The sequence below is a fragment of the Lagenorhynchus albirostris genome, chromosome 15 (assembly GCF_949774975.1).
Source record: "Lagenorhynchus albirostris chromosome 15, mLagAlb1.1, whole genome shotgun sequence".
Classification (NCBI taxonomy): Eukaryota; Metazoa; Chordata; class Mammalia; order Artiodactyla; family Delphinidae; genus Lagenorhynchus; species Lagenorhynchus albirostris.
Window position 1 is genome coordinate 67,633,444 of NC_083109.1, and position 23,064 is coordinate 67,656,507.

General features: G+C 42.2%; 1 protein-coding gene across 1 annotated transcript; it reads left to right on the plus strand.

The window, feature by feature from the left end:
* Positions 1 to 119: 119 nt before the first annotated feature.
* DCTN5 (dynactin subunit 5) lies at positions 120 to 21,048 on the plus strand. Its single transcript, XM_060122781.1, has 6 exons — positions 120 to 255; positions 1,021 to 1,089; positions 9,462 to 9,580; positions 13,023 to 13,134; positions 16,909 to 17,011; positions 20,329 to 21,048. Exons 1-6 carry the CDS (start codon positions 208 to 210, stop codon positions 20,424 to 20,426), a joined length of 549 nt encoding a protein of 182 aa, XP_059978764.1. The 5' UTR covers positions 120 to 207; the 3' UTR covers positions 20,427 to 21,048.
* Positions 21,049 to 23,064: the final 2,016 nt, after the last annotated feature.

Below are 23,064 nucleotides of genomic sequence, written 5' to 3' on the forward strand. Positions count from 1 at the left end.
ACATCCGCCACTCGGCCTGCGCACGCGCAGCCAGAGACCGCAGAGCAATGGAGCGAGGCCAGCTAGCGGAGAGCCGAGCTATGGATGAGACCGCAGACCGCCCAGAGCGGAAGTGGAGGAGCAGCCGGAAGTGGCCGGAGTCTGAGGCGGAGAGACAGGCGGACAGACTTTGACAGGAGCCGGAGCTGCGCAGGGGGGTTGGTGGCCATGGAGTTGGGCGAGCTTCTCTACAACAAGTCCGAGTACATCGAGACGGTGCGCGTGTCCAGACATCTGCCCTCCCCTCTCCAAGCCTGCATCCCCTGAGGCCGCCGTCTCCATCCTGTCCCTGCCCCACCCCAGGTCCCTTTGGCGTTTAGTCCGAGATTACGCAGTGAGAGTTCATGTATGGTCTGGCTTCGTTATGCATTCCTTGCATGGCCAGTTTACGCTTTTTAAAATTTATTCCTGATTTCCTCGTAGAGATAAAACGCCTTCCAGAAAGCAGGACAAGTCTCATCCATCCTGATAATTACAGCTCTGGGCTTCAGGCCTTTAAAAAAAAATTTTTTTTTAAACTAACGTGTCATAATTTATTACTACGTGCTAAAGACTGTTAGGTTCTTTTTTGTTTGTTTGTTAGGTTCTTTATAGTCAATACAAACTATATGTAGATGTGTGTTAATTGCTCGAAACCGGGTTAGTGCTCAGTCAGCATTACCCTTTATTTTTTCATTGAATTCTCACAACTCTATGCTATTGGTAAGCTCATTATCCTGTTTTTAGGGCTGTAAAACCGAAGTGTAGAAATGAGAGTCGCTGCCGCTAGGCTATAGACGTACCACGTCCAATTTCTGGGTCTGTTCCTTGAATCCCTAAGTTCCTAATTCATCCTTGCTTTTTTGATATCCTGACTCATTCCACTGCAGACGACACCCCATTGCAAGTCCTTTTCTCTCCAGTATGAGCTTTCTTGATGGAAACCTGTAGCCCAGAACCCACTCAGTTTGCTCACCTCGTTTTTCTGCTCTTTCCTTTCAGGCATCTGGGAACAAAGTTAGTCGCCAGTCTGTACTGTGTGGAAGTCAGAACATCGTTCTCAATGGCAAGGTAAGGGACGGAGCCAGCTCCGGGATGCGTATTTCTGCTTTCTTTCCACTGATTATCACATTAGCAGGGCAGATGAAATGTTGTCCCCAATTTATTGCTATATATGCTAAAATTCTCTCTCTCTTTTTTAATGCTCCAAATTGGATTTATTGAATACAAAAAATATGCAGTAAAAAGAGGCAACAGAAAGCCTTTTTCCTGTTATTCCAGGCACAAAATACAATGACACCTAGCACTGAAATTATTGGACAGTATTGTAGTGTGTCCTGTATTACTGGACACAAAACATAAATAGACAGCACAGTATTTTAGTGTAGAAACTAAAGTGATACTGATATAATTATCTGTTTACTAATTAATGATTCATTATTAACTGAAACTTAAAATTAATTTGAGAATTGGGAAAGGTAACTAAAATCTGAAATGCATTTGAAAAATGGAATGTGAAAGGCTCAGAATCTTGTAGTCTGAATAAACTGAAATAGCACAGAGATGAGCATAAACCTGGGATAATATTAGAACACTTTAGAACCAGAGAAAGTATCAAGATATATTTGAGCTTGACAAACACTGAAGTCCATAGTTTCTTCCTGCCATTAGGAGCACTCAATTTTCCTTGAAATATTAAATCTGTAACTTCTAGAGGTAAAATAATCTCATTGTAATCAAAAGATCACAGATATTTTCAGTAGAGACACAATTACTGTGTCTGTTACCCCATCATACCATGAGATTTAATAGAAAAGAAATAGAGTTTGGTAGTTAGATATAATTAGTAATTATAGATACACTGTTTTAGTACAAAATTAGAAAATTCAGTTAACTCCATCTGACTCGTTAGCAAATATGTGGAGTTTTCTTTGAAATCCTTCAGCTAATTCCAAACCATTTTCTGTGATTTTGTAGGGAAGATTTGTGTGTGTGTGTGTGTGTGTGTGTGTGTGTGTATTTATGACAAAATTCGCCACTTTAAGCACTTTTAAGTATACAGTTCATTGACATTAATTATATTCACAGTGTTGTGCAATCATCACCACTATATCTATTTCTAAAACATTTTCACCACTCAGACGGAAGCTCTGAACCCATTAAGGAATAACTCTCATCCCCTTTCCTCCCAGACCCTGGTAACCTCAATCTACTTTCTGTCTCTATGAATGTGCCTATTCTAGATATATGTCATTTAAGCACAGTCATGCAAGATTTGTCCTTTGGGCTGGCTTATTGCACTTAGCATAATGTTTTCAAGGCTCATCCACACGTATCAGAATTTTATTCCTTTTCATGACGAATATTCCATTGTATATATGTATATTTTGTTTATTTATTCATCTGTTGATGGACACTTGGATTGTTTCTACCTCTCCACTATCGTGAGTATTGCTGCAATGAACATTGGCATACAAGGATGTATTTGAGCTCTGTTTTCAGTTATTTATTACATACCTAGGGGTGGGGGTGTCTGGGTCATATGGCAGTTCTATTTTTCAGCTTTGCGAAGAACTGCCAAATTGTACCATTTTACGTTGCCACCGCAATGCAAGAGAGTACCAATTTCTCATGAACACTTGTAATTTTCTGGGTTCTTTTTTTTTTGGATGTGTATATGAAAGGTATTCAATATTTCATTGTGGTTTTTTTCTTAATTAGTTACTTTCTTTATTTTATTTTTGGCTGCGTTGGGTCTTTGTTGCTGTGCGCAGGCTTTCTCTGGTTGCGGCGAGCGGGGGCTACTCTTCATTGCGGTGCGCGGGCTTCTCGTTGTGGTGGCCTCTCATTGTGGAGCGTGGGCTGTAGGTGTGTGGGCTTCAGTAGTTGTGGCACGTGGGCTCAGTAGTTGTGGCTCATGGGCTCTAGAGCTCACGTTCGGTAGTTGTGGCGCACTGGCTTAGTTGCTCCGCGGCATGTGGGATCTTCCCAGACCAGGGCTCAAACCTGTGTCCCCTGCATTGGCAGGCGGATTCTTAACCACTGCACCACCAAGGAAGCCCCTCATTGTGTTTTTTTTTTAATTAATGTTTTATTGGAGTATCATTGATTTACAATGTTGTGTTAGTTTCTGCTGTACAGCAAAGTGAATCAGCCATCCATATACATATATCTACTCTATGCTAGATTCCATTCCCATATAGGTCATTACAGAGCACTGAATAGAGTTTCCTGTGCTATACAATAGGTTCTTATTAGTTATCTTTTATATATATAGTAGTGTAATTTGCATTTCCCTAATGTCTAATGATGATGAACATCTTTTATCTTATTGGCCATTTGCATATCTTTGGAGAAATATCTATTCAGTCCTTTGACCATTTTAAAATCTTGTCTATTTGTTGTTGAATTGTAGGAGTTCTTTATATTCTGGGTGTTAAATCCTTATCAGATTTATGATTGCAAATATTTTCTACCATTCTGTAGGTTGTCTTTTTACTTTCTTGATAATGTTCTTTTTACTTTCTTGATAATGTTCTTTGATGCACAAGAGTTTTTAATTTTGATGAAGTCCAGTTTATCTATTTCTTCTTTTGTTGCTTAAGTTTTTGATGTTGTATATCTAAGAATCCTTGCCAAACCCAAGATCATGAAGATGTACTCCTGTGTTTTCTTCTAAGAGTTTTATGGTTTTAGCACTTGTATTTAAATGGTTGTTGATCCATTTTGAGTTAATTTTTGCATATGATGTGAGGTTGGGGTCCTAATTAATTAATTTTGGGGGGGGTGGAATTCTACTTGTCCCAGCACCACTTGTTGAAGAGATTGTTCTTTCCCCATTGAATGGTCTTGTCATCCTTATAGAAAATCATCTGGCCACAGATGTATGGGTTACTTTCTGCACTCTCAATTCTATTCCATAGTTGATATATCTGTCCTTATGCTAGTTCTACACTATTTTGGTTACTGTAGACTTCTAGTAAATTTTATAATCAGGAAATATGAGTCTTCCAACTTCTTCTTTTTCAAGATTGTTTTGGTTATTCGGGGCTCTCTTTCTTTTTTGAAAGGTGTTTTATTTGGCAATATTTGGTGCACACAGAAGACTGATATGTGATATATATGTTATGAAGCATAAAAATTAAATCAACACCATGAACCCACCACCCAACTGAAGAACTGGAACATAATCAATGCATAATAATACAGTACAGCCTGAAGTGCCTCTCCCATTTCTTTCTTCTCCCTCCTTCCAAGAGGATACCACTATTCTGAACTTTTTCTTATAAATTCTTTATTTTTCAAAACAAAATTTTTACCACATATGTGTGTATTTCTAAATAATATATATTGTTTAGCTTTACTTGGTTTTCTGTGACTTACTATTTTTACTCTCAGTTATTGTAATAATGACAATAGAAAACATATATTACATTTAGTAAGTAACATCATTCTCAGCTTAGTTTCTAAGATTCATTGTGGTTTATGCATTTTCACTGCTGTGTACAATTCGGTTTATCCCGTCTTTTATAGGTGGATAGTTATTTTGTTTCCAGCTTTTTGTTATTATGAACAATCCATTTTTGTTTCCAGCCCCTGCCCCTTTCAGAACTTTGACATTTCTGTTTTCCATCGGGTGTCACAGTGCCTGCAGGAAGAGACAGGGATCAGATGAGCAAAGAGGACTGGGTGTAAACCAGAATGGTGGGGCCTAGTGAATTGGAGAATACAGGACCTAGCTAAGCTTGGGCTGATTGTTGCCATTGGGAGTGCAGACCTGTACTTGCAGAGCTTCTGATTTTCTCAAAAGAAACTGGAAATCTGGATTTTTTTAAAATGTAAAATGTCCTACTATTCACATAATAGCATCTAATTTAAATGATAAAAATGGCTGCAGAGGCCAGAGAAAACCATTTCTAGGTACAGCCCTCAGACCCCCAACTTGCCACCTCTGCCTTGTCCTTGTTGAGTTCGGTGAAGTCTGCTTTAATACTGTTTTTCTCCCTGAGAGGTCTTTTTAGGCACCTCCTTTCATTTTAACACCCTGTTGCCTCTTCTGTTTTGTTTTGTTTTAAATACAGTACACGGCCTCTCCCGTTGCGGAGCACAGGCTCTGGACGCGCAGGCTCAGCGGCCATGGCTCACGGGCCCAGCCGCTCTGCAGCATGTGAGGTCTTCCCGGACCGGGGCACGAACCCGTGTCCCCTGCATCAGCAGGCGGACTGTGAACCACTGCACCACCAGGGAAGCCCATGTTGCCTCTATTTTTAATCTGACTTCTCTTCTTTAGCTCCATTCTTTATGAGATAGGAAACCAGGGTTTGAATACCACTTGCTAAATTTCTTTGACCATCTGTGATATCGTTTCTTTCTTATGTTTTTTGTGTGTTTGCTTCCTCAGTGGGAATGTAATTTAGGCTGACTGAGGGACTTATATGGATTTTCTTTATTTCTAGATTAAGATTGTTATCTTTACTTAAAACACAATAAAACAATAACAGCCATTACCAAATACTCAGAACTCTTGGTATTGTTTTCTTCCAAAAGAAAAATAAGTCATTTTCTCTGATTGTAGATGGAAACACAAGCTGAAAAACAATGATTGAAGTAAATTAAGGATCTCAGATGAAAGAATTATGTACTAGAAATAGACATCTCTCTAAGCTTGAAGAAGATAGCTTTTAAAAACCAAGAGAGGAATTCCCTGGCAGTCCAGTAGTTAGGACTCGGCACTTTCACTGCTGGGGCCTGGGTTCGATCTCTGGTCAGGGAGCTAAGATCCCGCAAGCTGCATGGCACAGCCAAAAAAACAAAAACAAAACAAAACAAAACAAAAAAACCAAGAGGACCTGTAATACTTTACAATCAGCAACAGATGTGAAAATTTCTTTTTACCCATAGAGGTTTTATAGACTGAACATATGTGGGTCAGATTGGTAAACTCTTCCAGGTGTGAGCCCATTTCTTTTTCAGTATCTTCTCAGAGCCTCATGTTCTGGCTAGTGATTTGTCTAAATTCACCTATATTTGAGGTGTTCCCATCTACTTCTCTAGCCTGACCTTCTATCTTGGGCCCCAGACCTTTATTTACAACTGCCTGTTGATCATCCCACAGATTCCACAAACTCAGAATTTCAAAATTGAATTTATCATCTAATCCCCAGAATTGCTTACCCTGTCCTAGATTCTTTTTCTCTTACCCAACATCTAAACAATGACCGAGTCATATAAAATCTCTTCTTTTTTTTTCTTTTTAAATATTTTATAATGGAACATTAAAAAAAATCATTTTTAGGACTTCCCTGGTGGCGCAGTGGTTAAGAATCTGCCTGCCAGTGCAGGGGACATGGGTTCAAGCCCTGGTCCGGGAAGATCCCACAGGCCGTGGAGCAACTAAGCCCGTGCGCCGCAACTACTGAGCCTGTGCTTCTAGAGCCCACGAGCCACAACTACTGAAGCCCACGTGCCTAGAGCCGAGCCCGTGCTCCGCAACGGGAGAAGCCACCGCAATGAGAAGCCCGCACACTGCAACGAAGAGTAGGCCCCGCTCACCGCAACTAGAGAAAAGCCCACACACAGCAACAAAGACCCAACGCAGCCAAAAATAAAATAAATAAATTTATTTTTAAAAAAATCATTTTTATTTAGGTATATTACATACAATAAAGTGTACCCATTTTATTTTATTATTATTTTTTTTGTGTGGTACGCGGGCCTCTCACTGTTGTGGCCTCTCCCGTTGCGGAGCACAGGCTCCAGACATGCAGGCTCAGTGGCCGTGGCTCACGGGCCCAGCCGCTCCGCGGCATGTGGGATCTTCCCAGACCGAGGCACGAACCCATGTCCCCTGCATCGGCAGGTGGACTCTCAACCACTGTGCCACCAGGGAAGCCCAAGTATACCCATTTTAAATATGCAGTTTGAAAAGGTTTGGCTGATGGGGACATCTATGCAACTAGTACCACAGTCAAGATATAAAATATTTACATCACCCTAGTTTCCTTGTGTCCCTCTGCAGTCAAGCCTTCTAGCTTTGCCCAGGTAACCTACGTAAAACGAATAGAGGTTAGTTTTGCATTTTCTCAAGTTTCCTGTAATTGGAATCATGTACTTTTTGGGGGGGGGGTCAGCTTCTTGCCCTCAGCATAATGTTTTTGAGATTTATCCATGTTGTTGGATATATTCATGGATTAGTAGTTCATTACTTTCTATAGATGAGCAGTATTGTTATGGAACTTTTAGGACACATTTAAGAGTAGAGAGAACAGGGCTTCCCTGGCGGCGCAGTGGTTGAGAGTCCGCCTGCCGATGCAGGGGACATAGGTTTGTGTCCCGGTCCGGGAAGATGCCACATGCCGCAGAGCGGCTGGGCCCGTGAGCCATGGCTGCTGAGCCTGCGAGTCCGGAGCCTGTGCTCCGCAATGGGAGAGGCCACAACAGTGAGAGGCCCGCGTACCGCAAAAAAAAATAGAGTAGAGAGAACATATAATGAGTCCCTATATACTCATTCACCAGCTTCTACAATTAGCAATATTCTGGCATTCTTGCTTCATCTCTATACTCACCTGCCAAGTTCAAACCAATTTTGGAGTGGAATATTTTAAAGCAAATTGCAAGCATAATATTATTTTACCCATAAATATTTCAATGTTTATCACTGATATTTAAAGGCTTTAAAAAATGTATAGAAGACCGTTATTATATTTTTTAAAAAGCCAGTCATTCCCTAATATCATCTAATCTAATCCTCAGTCTATGTTCAGTCTTTCCATTATCTTTTTTTTTTGGCTGCGTTGGGTGTTCGTTGCTGTGCCCGGAATTTCTCTAGTTGCGGCGAGTGGGGGCTACTCTTCATTGCGGGGTGCAGGCTTCTCTTTGCGGTGGCTTCTCTTGTTGCGGAGCACAGTCTCTAGGCATGTGGGCTTCAGTGGTTGCAGCACGCAGGCTCAGCAGTTGCAGCACACGAGCCCTAGAGCGCGCGGGCTTCAGTAGTTGCAGCGTGCAGGCTCTAGGGCTTGCGGGCTTCAGTAGTTGTGGCACATGGGCTCAGTAGTTGTGGCACACAGGCTCTAGAGCGCAGGCTCAATAGTTGTGATGCATGGGCTTAGTTGCTTCGCGGCATGTGGAATGTTCCCGCACCAGGGATTGAACCATGTTCTCTGCATTGGCAGGCGGATTCTTAACCACTGCGTCACAAGGGAAGTCCCTCCATTATCTTAAGATGTCTTTTTACAGTTGGCTTGTTCAAATCAGGATCCAGACAAGGTCAGGTACACATTACTGTTTGGTGATGTGTTTCTTAAGTCTCTTTGAATCTGTAACAGTTCTCATTCCCTGCCTCGTTTTTCTCCGCATGCCATTTATATGTTGAGGAAACTGGCTCACTGTCCTGCAGTATTTTCAAATTTCTGAATTTGGCTGATTCTGTTTACACAGTGTTGCTTAATGTGATCTCTGTCCCCCTCTCCTTCCTCTAAATTGGTAGCTAGATCTAAAGGATTGCTCAGATTCCTCTACCTCTGATTTATTTCTCTTTCCCTGATGCACAGCTTTTGCCTTAGGTAAGGCCCACCATCTCGTTTCACCTTGATCCATCTGAAGGGTCACATCCCCTCCAGTCTTGCCTGCCTCCATTCAGGCTCCAGACTGCTTCCAGAGTAATATTTCTAAAATGAAGCTTCGCTTGTGTTAATCCTCTGCTTAGAATCTTTCATTGATTCGTTATACCCGCTAGGGAAAAACATCTGAACTTCTGTACTCAGCACAGGTAATTCTTCATTATCTGGTCCCTTGCTTACTTTCCCAGCCGCAACCTCAGCCACGTGCACTTTTTTTTTTTAAACCTCATTTATTCAGCAGACATTTCAAGAATGCCTACTCTTTACCAAGTATGGGGCCTTAGTTCCCCCCAGTTTCTGGGTTGTGTTATTCAGCCCCTCCTGGCAACCTCTGGGGAAGCCAGATATCACACCTTGCAGTGTAGCACATAATCTAGGTCCAGAAATTGGGAGAGGAAGCAGAACCTCAGTGGGTCCACCTCTGGAGCATGAAGTTGGAGATAGTACTGTTAGGAGATTAGACAAAGGTGGGAACAGCCAGGACTCTCACTGAGCAAGCAGCCAAGGCTTGGGGGCAGGTGGAACCAAGTGCATCTGAGGAGATACACAGACCAGGTCTGCCACAGGTATTCTCAATAAATGTTTGTCCATCCATTGAGTCCTATTCATGGGATAATAAGGGCAAAGCCTGTGATGTACTGGGAACATCTTGAACTGCAATCAGTATTATGAGGGCAATTCTCTTTACCTTAAAAGTTATCCCTTTTGACAGAACAGGTGATTCAGTAGAATATAGCATAACTCTCAAACTGTCTGGTTTCCTACTCTTTTTCATTATGTTTTAGGCTATGTTAGTAGCTTTTTAAAATATGCTTTGTTTTATAGACCATTGTGATGAATGACTGTATTATTCGAGGGGATCTGGCAAATGTAAGAGTTGGACGTCATTGTGTTGTGAAAAGTCGGAGTGTCATAAGGCCACCATTCAAGAAATTCAGCAAAGGGTATGTAATTTAATGACCTGATTCAGTCTTGGGCAAGATGCTGCTACTGGTGGTACTATCCATGCGTTGAGTTGTGGGGGAAGGAGCAGGTCTACGCTATTGTTTGGGACACTAAGTAAGAATTCACCATAATGAACACAACTCTGGTGTTGGTTGTCTTAGTCTAGTTGGTGGTTAGTTGCCAGAAACAATCCACTTAAGCTGGCAAAAGCAAAGGGGGTTCTGATTAAACAGCCACAGGCATATTTGATGGAATTTAAGGGTAGAAAAAGGGGTCAGGCTTCACAAGGGACTAGAACCTGGAACTGGACAGCTAGCCAGAGTCAAGACCACTATTTTGTCTGACTGCCGCTCTGTTACCAAGGTTATACTGTTTCTTAACTGTTCTTCTCTCTGCACTTCTGCTTCCCTCTTTTTTCTTTCAGCTATATCTTCCGGCTTTTCTAATGGAGCCAACCTTGCTGCCTCAGCCCGTTTTTTTACATCACTTCTCCATTTAGGCTTCCAATGGATACCAACCAGAGATTTTAGGTCCTATCAACAAAATGTTGGGAGAGAGAACACCCCCAGTCTAAAAACAGCCCACCCCCAGTCTAAAAACACCCAGTCTAAAAACAGCTTTGACCCAGAGAGCAAGTCAGGCCCCTGATCTCTCAGTGGGCATAAGGATTGTCTAAGAAAGGGCATGGACAGGGCAGGAAAACCGACCGCTATGCTTGATATGATGGTATTCTCTTTGCCTCTCTCTCGCTTTGCCCTCCTCGTTCCTACCTATGGCACCATCTGCTTTTCATCCAAGAATTCAGCAAGCATTGATTGAGTGCTTTCCTTATGCCAGTCACTAGGTTATAAGCTGGGCATATACAGATGGATCAAATAGGGTCTCATAACCCAGTGTTAGAAGTAAAACAAACTAGTGAATGTAAAAAAAAGAGACAGACTCACAGATATACCGAACTAGTGGTTACCAGTGGGAAGGAGGAGGGGCAAGACAGGGGTAGGGGATTAAGAAGTACAAATTACTACATATAAAATAAATAAGCTACAAGGATATGTTTTACAGCACAGGGAATAATAGCTAATATTTTATAATAACTATAAGTGGAGTATAACCTTTAAAAATTGTGGATCACTGTGTTGTACACCTGAAACTTATATATTGGAAATAAACTATACCTCAATTAAAAATACAACAACAGGGCTTCCCTGGTGGCGCAGTGGTTGGGAGTCCGCCTGCCGATGGAGGGGACACGGGTTCGTGCCCCGGTCTGGGAAGATCCCACATGCCGCAGAGCAGCTGGGCCCGTGAGCCATGGCCACTGAGCCTGCGCATCCGGAACCTGTGCTCTGCAATGGGAGAGGCCACAACAGTGAGAGGCCTGCGTACCGCAAAAAAATAAAATAAAAATAAAAAAACAACAACAATAACCTAGTGATAGAAAGAATTACATAAACAGAAAGCTACTATAGAATGTGATGCTGTAACGTGATAGCCACTATAGAATGGGATACTCCTATCAATGGGGCATGAACATGGTTAGGGAGGAACAGAGAAGAGGGCAGCTAACTCAGACTACCATACCTGGGTGTATATCATGCAGGAATCGTCCTGCATTTCCCATAGTGATGTTGGGCTCCAGGCTTTTATTATGTACAGGAATTGGAGCAGGGAGTCATTGTAAATCATATGAAATTTAGATGAAAGCATTTGCTCATTAGCTCAGAAGGCTATTTTTTTTTTTTTTTTGGCCGTGCTGTGTGGCATGTGGGATCTTAATTCCCTGACCAGAGATCGAACCCGGGCCCCCTTCAGTGGAAGCGCAGAGTCTTAACCACTGGACCACCAGGGAAGTCCCTCAGAAGACTGTTGAGGGGAGGGGACTTCCTTGGTGGTCCAGTGGGTTAAGATTCTGTGCTCCCAATGCAGGGGCCCCGGGTTCGATCCCTGGTCAGGGAACTAGATCCTGCATGCATGCTGCAACTAAGAAGTCCACATGCTGCAACTAAAGATCCCATGTGCCACAACTAAGACCCAGTGCAGCCAAAATATTAATAAATATTTTTTAAAATTAAAAAAAAGGACTATTGAGTGGAAATCAGAAAACCCTGTGACACCTTTTCATGGTTTCATACAGTGACTGATGCTCTGCTAGAGTTGTTGACTCCACCTCCTGATAAAGGCATTATTGGGCTGGATATGGTCCAGGAAGAGGACTGAGAATGAATAAGAAGCTTATTGGTGAATGGAGGGAAGTGTAAATTAGAATAGTCCACATGAGAAATATAGAAATATGAAAGTGTAAATAGCAACACGTGAATAGAAGGTGAATGTCGATTTCCTCCCCTGTATATCTCAATACCAGGACCAGCTGATAGTATAAAGTTTGGAGTTTTTAATTTAAAATTAAGGAGTTGATAGTACTGTTGTAGACTATGATAAGATCAAGGAATCCATTGCCACACAAGGGGTCCAGACCAAAAATGCAAATGAATTAAGGAAGATTTAAATAAAGTATAGGTCTGTGGAGGACAGGTATCATCTCTGACAAAATATTCCTGACAAAATAGAACACAGGACTGGAAAGAGCCAGTGAGCATCCAGCTGCTTTATATTAGTTCTAGTCCAAATATTTTACATCCCAAGGTACCGAAATTTCTTGTAAATATGATCACAGACCACAGTCAATGACATTTGAGGAGTCCTGGAGAATGGGAATGATGTCACAAGTCTGGAGAAAGCCGACTGACTCCTTAAGTCCTGGCTTAAATGTCACTTTCAATTACTTAACCTCCAGTCTGAGTAAAGTCTCTGTTATATGCGCTCATAATGTGTTATTTTTCCTCTGTAGCACTTATCACAGTTGTAACTAATTACTTATTTAATCATTTATTTAGTCTCTCTTTTCTTCTCTTGTTTGTAAGCTCCATGGGCATGATTGCATCCCTTTTGCTCACCATTGTATTCCCCAGTTCCTAGCACAGAGTCTGGCATATAGTAGACTCTCAATAAAACCAGTCAGTATATAAATTTTTAGCATGTTGAGAATTATATCCCATGAACCTCACATCAGTCCCCTGAAGGATTATAGAGCAGATTAATGAAAATGTGATCTGTGGGCATTTTCAAAGGAGGCAAGAATGAGCAAAACATTCATTTGTTTTTATTTGGTGCCAGATTTTTTAGCTTGGAAGGTTTTGCTCTCACTGTTCTGCTATTTCCTTTCAAATTTCCTTGGTCTAATATTTCTGATTTCGATTTAGTAGTCACATGCATCTTCTTCAACATTATAGAATTCGTTAAGCCTGAGGATTCTTTCCTTGCTAGGAACAGTCTTATTAAGAAAAGACGATGGAGTTGAGATTACGATCTTTAGTTCTATAAACCTTGACCAAAAGTATATCACCTTGACCTTTCTTTGTTCATCTTCTTTTTATTCTATAGCGTTGCATTTTTTCCTCTACATATTGGGGACCATGTCTTTATTGAGGAAGATTGTGTGGTCAACGCAGCTCAGATTGGCTCTTACGTTCACGTTGGCAAGAACTGTGTGATTGTGAGTATGGTGACTTGGCTGGCTGAGCAGCCTCACTCTCTTCTCTAGCTCGTGTCCCTCACATCAGTGGGCTTCTGCTTCTGTCATCAAGCAGGGTAGAAGTCCTTTCTGGTCTACTGGTCTATCAGAATTATTACTGAATTTGGAGTTTTTCCTAGGCATTAATAATCATGGCTAACCTTTATGGAACCTCTTCCATATGACGTTAAACTCTTATCTTTGATTATTTCATTTAATTCTCACAACCATCCAAGGATACTAGGTACTGTTATTATCCCTGTTTTCAGGTGAGGAGACTGAAGACCTTCGATATTAGGGGATTTGACAAGGCTAGTAAATGGTAGTGCTGGGATTTGAACCCTAGTGGTATGAATAGCCATGCCGCTATGTGACCTACCTGTTGCTTCACCTCAAGAATCTTACAGTCTGGTGGGGGTGAGGGGATCTTGAAGGGTGCATCAAAATTGGCTCCTAGACCAGAGGAGAATGAGTGTTTCAGGGAAGACATTGGCATGTGTAAGGGTCAAAGTCACCAATGGGCATGACGTTAAGGGAGCTGCACGTAGTTCAGGGTGCTGGGTTTGCCAGGTGCGAGGGGGCCCCTCCCTCAGCAGAACCTGTAGGACCCTGGTCCACAGGTGCCTCGATATCAATTTGTTTAACCCAACCAAGGCTTTCCAAGGCTGAATTTCTTGGTATTTCATAGATGAAGAGGTTGATTTCAGTTAGGATTTCTGAGACCATCCTGAGTAAGAATGTTAATGATCAGAGCCAAACTGCCTAAATTTTCAGGGAAAATGTCTCCTACATTTTATGTTTGTCCCTCAGATTCTGGGAAAAGCCAAGACCCCTTTCATACATTTAAATGGCCACTCCCCTTAATTTAGAGTCAGTTCTCTGCCCTGGATGAGACTAGGACCCTAAAGTATCAGAAAACCTGCAGAAGCCATGCAGTCACATTCCAGGAGCCATGAGGGCACAGCAAAGGTGGACAGTGCAATGGAGAACCCCACTGCTGAGAAAAACATTCCAGTCTGACTTGTTACTCAGAATTAAGGGGAGTAGTTGTTTTGCCAAATATTCTTCTCCAGGGGAGTCCCTTAGTATGTATTAGAGACAGAATGTCTGTGGTTCGGGCTGACGTTGAGAAAAGGGAGAAGAAATCCATCCTCTCCCCTCACTCTGACTGTTTGACCAAAGCTGGCTTTCCAAGCCACAGCTGGGTTTTCCTGATATTTTCCTCAGCAATGTGAAGACATCACCATAGTAGCCTAGTCCTTTAGCCCCAGAGCCAAATGTCTGAACGGTTAAAATCCAAATGCTATTCCCACAGCTTAGGGAATTCTAGTCCTATTGTTAGGTGCTCTGCTTTTTGTATCACTTTTCAATACATCAATTCATGGTATTGTCATTGTTCAGTATTGACAGGGCTTATTTGCTGAGCCTTTAAAAATTCCCAAGTAATCTCAGGAGAATGATCCTTTGAGAATCTCAGAGCTAGCAGGAACTCATTTAGAGTCCAACTGTCTTCATGACACACGGATCCTTCCTGTAGCATCTCATGTGGTAGTCTAACTTATGCTTGGATATGTGAAGGTGTGGGTGTTAATCAGAATTGCCCAAATGTCTGCAGGAAAAGCCTAACAGGCAATATTAATAGGCACTGTTAACCATGCCATGAGTTTTACTTTTGTCTCTAGTCTTGACAGCATCCCTACGGGCTTGGTTTTATATCCTATTTCACAGGATTTAAGTAACTTGCTAAATAACTTGCATAAGGAGATATGGGTAGCTATAATACTAGCAACATGTAGTTCTTAACTCCTTCTTGGAAAGTTCTCCAGGAAAGAATAAAGAAGTAGTTTCAGCTTTTTATCTCCTCAGCTATTGCCAAGCCATTCATGCCTAAGAAGTACCTGCATTTTTTATTCTGCTGCCATGTAATTGATCAGTTTACCCAGAATTCTCTGAAACCCAATTGAGCACATTTCTCTGAGTGGGCAGAATGGCCAACTCTAGAAAGCAGGTGCCCTCAGGCTGTGTGGTGGCTGGTAGTATACAGTGAGAAGGTTCATTTCCACTGTCCCTCTCTTCCAGGGCCCTGTGTCTGCAGGTCCCTGTCTGTGAATGTGTCCTGCCATTTGCAGCACACTCCTTTTACTCAGTGCCCCATGTGCTTAGTCTGAGTTATTAGGAGCTTAGGCGTCATAGGACATCTTTGAGTTAATTTGGGAGTCACCAGGGGAGCTGGCCATCTGCCCGATTTTTGATGTTGCCAATATAATAGGTAATTCGTGGAAGAAAACTTTCCAAGGAGAAATGAGCTGCAGTCATAACTTGCTTCTGACCTAAAGATGTTGCCCAACTTGGCTGTTACCACCCAACTGGAGACAACTTAGTTAGCCACTAAAGAAATTCAGACCTTAGAGGTATAAGCTTTTTAAAAAATTCATTTGGCAATCTACCCAGGAGTTCCTGGACTTACATAAGAGTTAGGTATTTAATACTGGGGGAAAATTTGAACACAACCAAATCAAAGTATCTTTCATATTCTTTGGTAAAATCTAAGATCTAGATGGGTTAGCATTATCCTGGTATTTGTTAGGTGTTCCGCATCTTCAGCCACCTGGGGATGTTTTATCAGATCATCTGACCAGAACACAAGTAAACTTATAGACCCGGATGATGTAAATGCAATCTTTCATTTACTCAGCAAGTTGTCTGAGACATAACTTTAACTGTATACAGAAGGCTCTCCTTTCCCTTAAGCCATGAAAGAGATGAAGTTCCCAGACCTTATTTCTTGCCCCCAAAATGCCGTGGGTGATGGCAGAATTGAAAAGTGATGACAGTGGATAAAGTCAAGCATTATGTCCAGCCTAAACCGTCTAATAACTACCACTTACCCATGGGGGAACAAATGAACTAGTAACTTCATATCCAGAAGAAGTTGCCAAGACTTTTCCAGTTGGAATTGGCAAAAGAACAAACAGACCTTAAATTGGTAGGTTCAAAGCGAATGTACTGGCTAATATGAAGCAAGGGTACAGAAGTAGATCCTAATTTCATACATAAGTGACTCTGGGGGTTCAGTTGATGTCATGAGAATTAATCCCCTTCCCTTTTTTGTTTTCCTCTGGGAGGCTCTCAGGCAGGTCCTTTCCTCATGGAAACCAGTGGCTGGTCCAGGATTCTGTCCTGTCCTCTAAAATCCCCATTGGAGAGAGCTTTTCCCAGTAGTCCCAGCAGAAGCCCTGACATTGAGATTCATCATCAGCTCATACGCCGATTGCCTAAACCAGTGGCTGTGGCCAGGCTTGGGGTTCATAGTTTGGGATGGGAGGTGAAGCACATGGACTGAGATGGGGATGGGGCGGTATCCAAGGAAAATATAGCTTCTGTTACCAGAAGAAAGGGAAGTGGATGTTGGACAAGCGAAACAACAGATATCCACTAAATTATTAAAAAAAGGAAGAAAGAAAAGTAAACAGAATTCTTGAAGATTGAATTTCATGTAGTATGAAATGCCTAAGGTAACTTGAACTGTCCCTAGTGTATGACCCCCACCTCAAATTTGTACACACTCACATTTTTACCTCCTGCTTGTCATGTACCACCTGCAATAGGAAATAGTAGCCAAGCCTCTTGTCACTGTCCATGACTATTGTATGATATCATGAATAGAGAAAATATAAATATATTCCACACAGCAGACAAGACAACTTTTACTCCCATTTCCTGGTCTATCTCCTATTAACAAGATTTTAATTTCAGGGGCGCCGGTGTGTGTTGAAAGACTGTTGCAAAATTCTTGACAACACAGTATTACCCCCAGAAACTGTGGTCCCACCATTCACTGTCTTCTCAGGCTGCCCAGGTAACCTTGGGTGTTGATTATTAAAACGCAAGTTTATTTTCTTTCACAAAAGTAATGCATGCGATTTCTATCTCTAACAGTATGTTGATCTAGCTAACTTAAACATTCTCCTGGTACAGAGTACTCAGAAATACTATCTAAAATATAACTAGATAAATCTGTCACCACCACAGGAAAAGTATGAGGAAGCATGTCTCTCTTGCCTTGGGCTCTGGGTGGAAAAATAAAAAGTGTGTCCAAAGAATTCTATGGCCTTACCTTCACATTGGGTGGGGTTTGAACTTGTACTTCCCGCCCTGCCCAGGAATGCCCTAACTGAAAAGTTACCATAAAACATGCTCTAAGACCAGTGAGAGCTCTAGGACACCTGAGAGAAGCAAATACATTATCTTTTGACCTTTGCCCGTAGGCAAAGCCCTCATGAGCTCAGAGTTCCAAATTACAAACATGTGACGAGACAAAAGCAATCCATGCTCATGCTAGAGAGCTTGGAAAACACCGAAAAGCAAGAAGAAGAAAACCTCACATTTCCCAACCCCCACCTCAAGACAGTCTCTTTTCTTCTACATGTTGTTTTATGCAGTGGAAATCACGTAGCTCATGTAAAGGCACATCACAGATTCACAGATGGAAGATGATATGAAGAGAGAGATTTGACAATATATGATCTCTAACCACTGGGTGGTTTATTTGTTATTCCAATTTTTAAAAATCTCATTATTCAGATCACTGAATGCAAATTTCAAAGATGTACAGAATCATCCACTAGGATTCTTTGGGGAGGAAATGGGCCATTCTGCTCTTTCATGCACCTCTGTTTGCAAAGGAGGAAGAGACTTTTATTTAGTAATTCTCCCCATAATGAGTTCCCACTGTGAGAAAGTTTAATAGTTCTTAGCAAGTGCTATATCAGCACGGTCTTGGCGATTGTTTTAGGAGTTGTGAGACAAGCATCTGAGCTGAGATGAGAAGTGTATTGCTGACGAAATATCTTAATCTCTTTTAACTTATTCAAAGCCCTTAGAACCAATTTATGGTCTTTGAGCACTGATGGCATATGGCAGGGAAGCACTGCTAGATATTTGAAATCCAGATAAACACTGTGTGTGGAAGTTCTGCCTGGGACCTTAGAGATCATTGTATAGGTGAGGAAACTGAGGCCTAGGGAGGTTGAGTTGTACGACGTATCGGAGCTAGCTGGGGGAAAGCTTTGACAAGCACTAAAGACTCCTTATTTATTTATTTTAAAAAAAAATTTTTTTTTTTGGCCCCTCGGCTTTTGGGATCTCAGTTCCCCAGCCAGGGATTGAAACGGGGCCACGGCAGTGAGAGCACTGAATCCTAACCACTAGACCACCAGGGAACTCCCAGAGCTCCTTATTTAGAGTTCAGTACTTTTTGCACTGATAGGGTACTTCCCATGTTTATTTTATGTGACTTCACAAACAAATGCTAACCATCTAGATACTGCTGTTGGCAATCTCCCCCTTTAATGAAGAGGCATAGGGTTGCAGGAAAACTAGCATATTTTTGGAAGGCTCCACAGCATGAAACTGAGTCAAAATGAAAGGCAAACCGTACAGAAAGGATCTGGGTTAGGGACCAAAAACTCAGATGTCCACAGGAGCCTGGCAGATCATGTAAATGATTGAAGTAATAGCCTATCATAGCTGTTTAAGAATACAGGCATGATATCATGAGAACTTCTGGTGTTTCATGAGGAGCTCAAAATCTGAATTTTTGTATGGTATTTCTGAATTTTTAATTGTTGAGTACTAATTTTTTTTAGGAGATTAAATACTGTACAGACTAAACATATATTTGGAAATCTGACATGGGCTGCTAGTTTGTAAAAGGTGCCTGTGAGAATTGTGTATCTTTTAAGACCATTTTTTCTATCCTCCTTTCTCTTTGTATATATACAAGAGCATATGTGTGTGTTTTTATATGCGTATGAGTGTATAGGTATGTGTGTTTATATATATATTTGTGTATATAATATGAAACTGTTTTTACATGTATAAACAGAATCATACTCTGTTCTGTTAGGAAACTTGCTTCCTTAACAGATATCTTGGGCATCTTTTCTTGTCAGTATGATGAGATTCACCTCATGCCTTTTAATAGTTTCATGGTTTTCATTGCATAAATATCCCACAGTATAACTAATCATCCTCTGGCATAATGGATCAAAAGAAGTTGCACCTGGTTTTTCATGATTAGAAACTTTGCTGCATTGATGCTTTCGTACATATATTGTGCAATTGGGCAAGATTATCTGTAGAATAAATTCTTAAAAGTTGGATTATCAGGTCACAGGGTATGAACTTTTAAAAGTTTTGCTAGATACTCCTAAATTGCTCTTCAAACGGTTGTATGAGTTTACACGTCCACCCAGAGTGTGTGAGAGTGCCTCTTTCCTAGAAATTCTTAAATAGGATTCCTGCATCTTTTGTCTTTCTATAGGGTGTTTCTGTTCTACTTCCATTTGTGATTTGAATATATCTAGCATGTCCGGGCCTTGGATTCAGTTTCATTGTATGAATAGCAGGGCAGTTTCTTCCCTCAAGAGCTCTTACCTTGGCTTGCCCAGCAGGCGTCACCCCAGAATCCAGGGGATGGACGAATCCTTGCCTGGAACAACGTCTGAGGTAGTCAGATTTGCCTTAACTTTTCAGGTTATGCCATGATGTACTAACCTCTTTTACCTGGAATATATTTCTCTCTTTTTTTTAATTTTTTTTTTTTTTTTACTTTTTTATTTTTGGCTGCATTGGGTCTTCGTGGCTGTGCGCGGGCTTCCTCTAGCTGCAGCAAGTGGTGGCCACTCTTTGTTGCGGTGCGCAGGCTTCTCATTGCGGTGGTTTCTCTTGTGGAGCACAGGCTCTAGGCATGTGGGCTTCAGCAGTTGTGGCTCGTGGGTTCAGTAGTTGTGGTTCGCGGGCTCTAGAGCACAGGCTCAGCAGTTGTGGCGCACAGGCTTAGTTGCTCCGTGGCATGTGGGATCTTCCCGGACCAGGGCTTGAACCCGTGTCCCTGCATTGGCAGGAGGATTCTTAACCACTGTGCCACCAGGGAAGTCCCTGGGATATATTTCTGCATTTTGGGAAAGTATTAGTTGTTTCTCTCACACACACACAAATTCACATCATCTTGAAGATATGGTCAGTGGAAATATTCTGTTAGCACCAAAGATGGAAAACGTAGTATTTAGACATTCATGACTAAAGAAAGGAGACTTATAGAGGTTTCAACAGAAGAGCTGCATGTGGGCCTCCTCCGGCTCCTCGTGGTTGACCAGGTCTTTCTTTCCTCAGGACTCTTCTCAGGGGAGCTCCCAGAATGTACCCAGGAGCTGATGATTGACGTCACGAAGAGCTACTACCAGAAGTTTTTGCCCTTGACACAGGTCTAATGTCTCTGCCTTGTGTCTCAAATTCGCTTGAGCTCTAAGATGAACTTGGGGACAAAGTGAGCCAGTCAGCATCTACAAAGAGCTCTTGTGTCTTTGACACCTGCTACCCTCTTTCTTTCTTTTTTTTTTGGTTTAATTCTTTAGAGTTTCTCAATCCTCCCAGGCTCTAAGCTCTTAAGACTTAATAACAGAACGTCTAGAGGAGTTGTCTCCAAATGCTGTGCTTAAACCGTATCTATTAACAGTCACTCCGTACCGTTATGTGTGGAACATGGACTCATCTGTTTCCAGCACTGCCACCCCTTGGTCCTGTGGGTGGCTGGATGGAGCAGTGCATTCTGTCCCAGTGGGGAGGTTGTGATGCTCTTGAGCTGCCCATGGCCATGAGCTACCACAGTGAGCTCTGCTCACAGGGATCATTCAGCTTCCCTGCTGCTCACACATTTGACCAGTTGCCACAGCTGCTGATAATCTGGAAAAGTGTTTTGCGACTTTTCAGAGCCCAGATTCCTGTTGGCTACTAAAACTTGAAGGGAGGGTAGTTAGTATTTCTCTTCTTTCCAGAGTGACCTGAACTGTCATTTTAATGCAGAGTGACTAATAAAAGACTTTCTAGCATCTATTCTAGGGCCTTGGCTTTCACTAAAAGGGGGGACCTTAGTGTCCAGATTTTATTTTTGCAAGGTCCCAGGTTTGAGTCTCCCACGTGGGTGGACTAGTCTGGCAGCCACTCCTTGCCTCATGGTGTTTGGGGACAGCAGTATATGCCTTATTTCACTGGAGATGTAGCATTTGTGACACTTGCTCCCTGGCCTAAAACCATTCAACCCACCCTTTCTTTGCCATAACCTCACAGTTCAGACCAAAATATCTGTACTTGGGCCCAATCTCATATGTACATGGGGGCCTCTTAAAATCATTCTGGGGGCACAGAGCCCCAAGGAGTAAACGAAGTTGGCAGGGCCGTTCTTATCTTCTGGATAATAGCACAACCCTTCCTGTTCCTCTCTGGCCTCTTGGCTTAGTAGGAAGATATAGGAGTGAAGACCTGAGAAGGCTGGCCTTGCTTGAAGCCCTGATGCTGCTGTGAATGGGGTAGGACAGTTTAGCCTTGAAGGTTAGTATCTAGCAGCAGCTGTCTTGACTTAATATCTGGTTATGGGGTTTGCAAAAAGAGCTGTATGTAGTCATCTCTGCTAGTTCAATGTAAAACTGCTTTCTGGTTTGTCACTTTTATGTTTGTACATTAGAAGATTGACACATGAAACAAGTCACTTGAAGGTGATCACTGTCCACCTCCAGCGATGGCAGCCTCTCGTGGGCACTTCACTGTGTGCCTGGTGCCCTTCTGCGGGCTTTATATTCACTTGCCTACCTAGGGCTCACACCAACCCTGTAAGCTGGACGTTATCCCCACTTTACTGATGAGGAAAAAATTCAAAGATATTAGATAACTTGTTCCAGTCTTCGTGGTGAAGAAGTGGCTGACCCAGAAGTCACATACATGTCTGCCTGGCTCTGCAGCCCACGCTCTTTAGGTCTGCCCTGGTACGATGGGACAGTCTGCTGTGTCCTGATACCAGCAGTCTGTGATGGTTGCAGGTTTTTGGGGAGCCATATCCGCCAGCTCCCTTCCCCTTTTGTGCCACCAAAAAGGTGGATCTTGTAGTTGGCAGAGTTTAGATGTGCCCTAGGCTAACCTCTTGCTTCCTAGAGAAATCTTCCAGGGCGTGTCTGACAGATTCCCTTCCAGCCTGTGTTTGAATACCTGCAAAAGGAAGCTTGCCACTTTATACGACTAACTGTTCGTTTTCTTTTTAAATTTATTTATTGAGATATAACTGACATATAAGCTTTTGACTGTCCATTTTGTTGGTGAACAACCAAAATTAAGAGAAAATGGGGTGTTTTTTTTCTGAGTATTTTAAAAATCTTTAAGTAATTTGAGTACATGATTCCAAAAATCCAGTCCAGTTAGTAAAGAAGGGACCTACAATGAAGTAGATTTTCCCAACCCAGAATCCAGTCCCATGTTCTACTTCCCAGGGACAACTACTCAGAACAGTTTTGTGGGTTTTTTTGCGGTACGCAGGCCTCTCACTGTTGTGGCCTCTCCCGTTGCGGAGCACAGGCTCCAGATGCACAGGCTCAGCGGCCATGGCTCACGGGCCCAGCCGCTCCGCGGCATGTGGGATCCTCCTGGACCGGGGCACAAACCCGCGTCCCCTGCATCGGCAGGTGGACCCCCAACCACTGCACCACCAGGGAAGCCCTCAGAACAGTTTTTTTCTTTTCTTTTCTTTTTTTTTTCAGAACAGTTTTTGATCTGTCCTACCAGTGGTTAGTCTGCGCTTGGCACAAGCAGATATACACATACACACCAACCTCCGTATTCATACAGATGCGAGCACATGCTAGATGTGCTGTCCTGCACCTTGCTGCTTTTACTTAACAGTACCTTATAGATTGTTCCATTTTGACACAGACAGGTGATAAAAATAACAACTGTTAACGTTTATGGTGTTTACCATGTACCAAGTACTCTTCTGAGTTCTTACCTTTGTTAGTTCCTTTAATCCTCACAATAACCGTGAGGTAGGTCCAGTTTTCCTCCCGAAGGAACAGAGGTAAAGTAAAT